The sequence below is a fragment of the Myotis brandtii genome, unplaced genomic scaffold, assembly GCF_000412655.1.
Source record: "Myotis brandtii unplaced genomic scaffold, ASM41265v1 scaffold58, whole genome shotgun sequence".
Lineage (NCBI taxonomy): Eukaryota > Metazoa > Chordata > Mammalia > Chiroptera > Vespertilionidae > Myotis > Myotis brandtii.
The window spans coordinates 1706448-1709233 of NW_005370176.1; the positions used below are offsets into that span (position 1 = coordinate 1706448).

General features: G+C 42.4%; 1 protein-coding gene across 1 annotated transcript in view; it reads left to right on the forward strand.

The window, feature by feature from the left end:
* Nucleotides 1-6: 6 nt before the first annotated feature.
* Nucleotides 7-2786, forward strand: part of DR1 (down-regulator of transcription 1) — a 19945-nt gene continuing 17165 nt past the window's right edge. The window contains exon 1 of the mRNA XM_005878984.2: nucleotides 7-555. Within this exon, the coding sequence (XP_005879046.1) occupies nucleotides 336-555 (220 nt within the window). The 5' untranslated portion in view covers nucleotides 7-335. The remainder of the gene's footprint in view (nucleotides 556-2786) is intronic.

Here is a 2786-nt window from a genome sequence, read left to right on the forward strand (position 1 = left end):
CTGCCTGTGCTCCGGCGCCGCTGGGGACCGGTTGGGCGACAGCGCCCTCCTCTCTGGGGCTACACGGAGGTGGTTCCTGGTGCTCAAACCCCTCACCACCTCACTTTCCCTTCCCGACCCGGGCAGCGCTGCCCCCACATCCTCAGCCCCCCGACTTCCCTCCCGACCTCGCCCTCCGGCGCCAGCCCTGCCCCCTTGGTTTTCTGCGCCCTCTTCGCACAGCGCCCCCGGACCGCTCCGAGGGCGGCCTTTTGAAAAACCTTTGTGGAGGAGTGAGTGAACCAGAGCCGGGGAGCTGTCTGAGGGCGAGGCGGCGCGCGAGGTAGGAAGAGACGATGGCTTCCTCCTCCGGCAACGATGACGATTTGACTATCCCCAGAGCTGCGATCAATAAGATGATCAAAGAGACTCTCCCCAATGTCCGGGTGGCCAACGATGCCCGGGAGCTGGTGGTGAACTGCTGCACTGAATTCATTCACCTGATCTCTTCGGAAGCCAATGAGATTTGCAACAAGTCGGAGAAGAAGACCATCTCTCCGGAGCATGTCATTCAAGGTGAGTGTGTTCCGGGTGGGATTTTTTTGTTTGTTTAAGTGACAGTCGCGTGACCCGTTCACGTCAAAGCCCTCATTCCCCTTCCCTGCCCGGTCCCGGAGACATGAAAAGGCCACGCGGGCATGGGGGTAGCCGGAGCCTCGGACAGTCCCTAGGTCGTGCTCGCGTGGTGCTTTTCATCCAGCGAGTGCAGGTGAGGATGGCAGGCATTTGGGCCAGCTAGCATGCATTCCCAAAGGCGAGATGTTAGTCTCGGTTTCCTTACAACCGGGGAAGCCGAGGCAAGAAGGAGAAGTTCGCCTGCCTAGAGTGGAGCCTAGACAATGACAACTGAGAAATCGCCGGCCTAAAGCGAAACGGAGATCAGCAGATCGTGACAACGGAGAAAGGGACCCAGAAAATGAAAATTCAGGCAGGAGCCTCAAGTATGAGTGGGGGCAGCACCCTTTCCCACCGATCTCTTTACTAGTCTAGAGGAAAAGTTGAATTTTCTAGCCGCATGAGTAAAAGAATTCTTCACACGAATGTGTTCAACGCTGTGAAGTTTGTTGGTGGTGAATGGAAGAGTGTATTTCCTGCTTTAAAACTTTTTTGATGGTCCTACCATTAATCAAGAAGTTACCAAAGAAATCCAGTTCTATTCTGAAAGAAAAGAGTGAATATTCTTCCCCTCCCCCTTTTCTTTCTTTCTCACTTTTCTTTAGTTTCCCTTCTTTATAGCTTCCTTTGTTCTATGAAGATAAATTTTTAAAGCTTGTATTAATAGATTTTAAGAGATGTTTTTCATGGAACATTTCCCTATTCTTTCCTGCTGACATTACTATTTAAATGTATACACTTAAACTTTTATTGAACAGCACTTCTGAAAGTTTCAACAATTTCTTTTCTCCTAAATTGGAAAGTAATAGGGATTTGAGAGACCATATTCTGATTATTTGTTTCAGGGATGGAGAGACATATTTACTGGTCATAGTGTGTTGGGAAGTACTTACATATACTCTTATGCAAAAGTTGGGTTCAATTTGAGGTGATAGCTTGCCCCTTATAATAATCCAGTTAAAATCCTATCAATTTCTTGATTGCTTTTGAAGTCAGAAAAAAAGTAATAAGTTTAATGGTTCATTTTAATCATTTTGGTAGGCAAGTGGCTCACCCCTTACCGCCTCTGCCATTTCACTTAGATATATCTTACATTCCTAAATAAACAGTGCTGACAGAAAGTGTAAAAAATGTACCTACTGTGACTTACCTAACTTTCCAGTTAGTCTGTAAAAACGCACTTAAAACACCATTTGGTAGGCAAGTGGCTCACCCCTAACTGCCTCTGCCATTTTATTGTTATAATTTCACTTTTTAAAGGGTGACTTTCCTGTTATTCTGAAGTAGAGAACACATCTGCTCATATTTCCCATATCCAATATTTTACTGTCAATATTGACAAAAGGATTAAATGATTCATTTTTGGTCCTTAATGATGTGTGGGAGGTAGATTTAAAATATACTCTGCCATTTTCACTTTAGTACATAAGGAGAAAATAGATCCCTAGGAAAAAGCATATTCCATTTTTAAGCTACAATTTTTTTCTATTTGTTTGGTGTGCTGGATACCCTTGGCAAGTAAAGTGAAAGTCAAATTGTTTATTTTTCCTCTTGTGTTTTTATTTTTATATTGTATGTGCAGTTGTCAGAAGTCCTTCACAAGATTATCCAACACATAAAAAAGAAAAAGGATCTTTTATCAACATTGCCTTTCTAATGAAAATTGCAAAAAAATTTTAAAGGATCTCCCTAAACATTTGTTTACACCACAGAAGTGGGGATCATTCCAAAAATCTAATAACACATTACAATCTCTTCTTGGGTAGAGTTTATTCTTTTCTAGGATATATTTAGATTTCTGATTGACATGATGGAATAAAAGTGCAGCTGTAGCAAGCAGTATGTTAAATGCCCCAACTTTGGAATATGATAAATTCAGTTTACCATATAAGTCAGAAAGTTCCAATGAAAACATTTTCCTTTGCATACTGAATATGATGTATTAATTTTTTTAAAATCATGTATGGACCTGTTATAGTCTTATAAATTTACCTATTTTTTCTTGTAACATTGACATTGTTTAGTGGATAAGGACCTACCATTTTTGCCCCAAATTCTCCCCAGTTAGATGTTTAGATTTTACACATTTATAATCTCACTAGTGGCTCGGTCCACGAAATTCGTGCACAGGG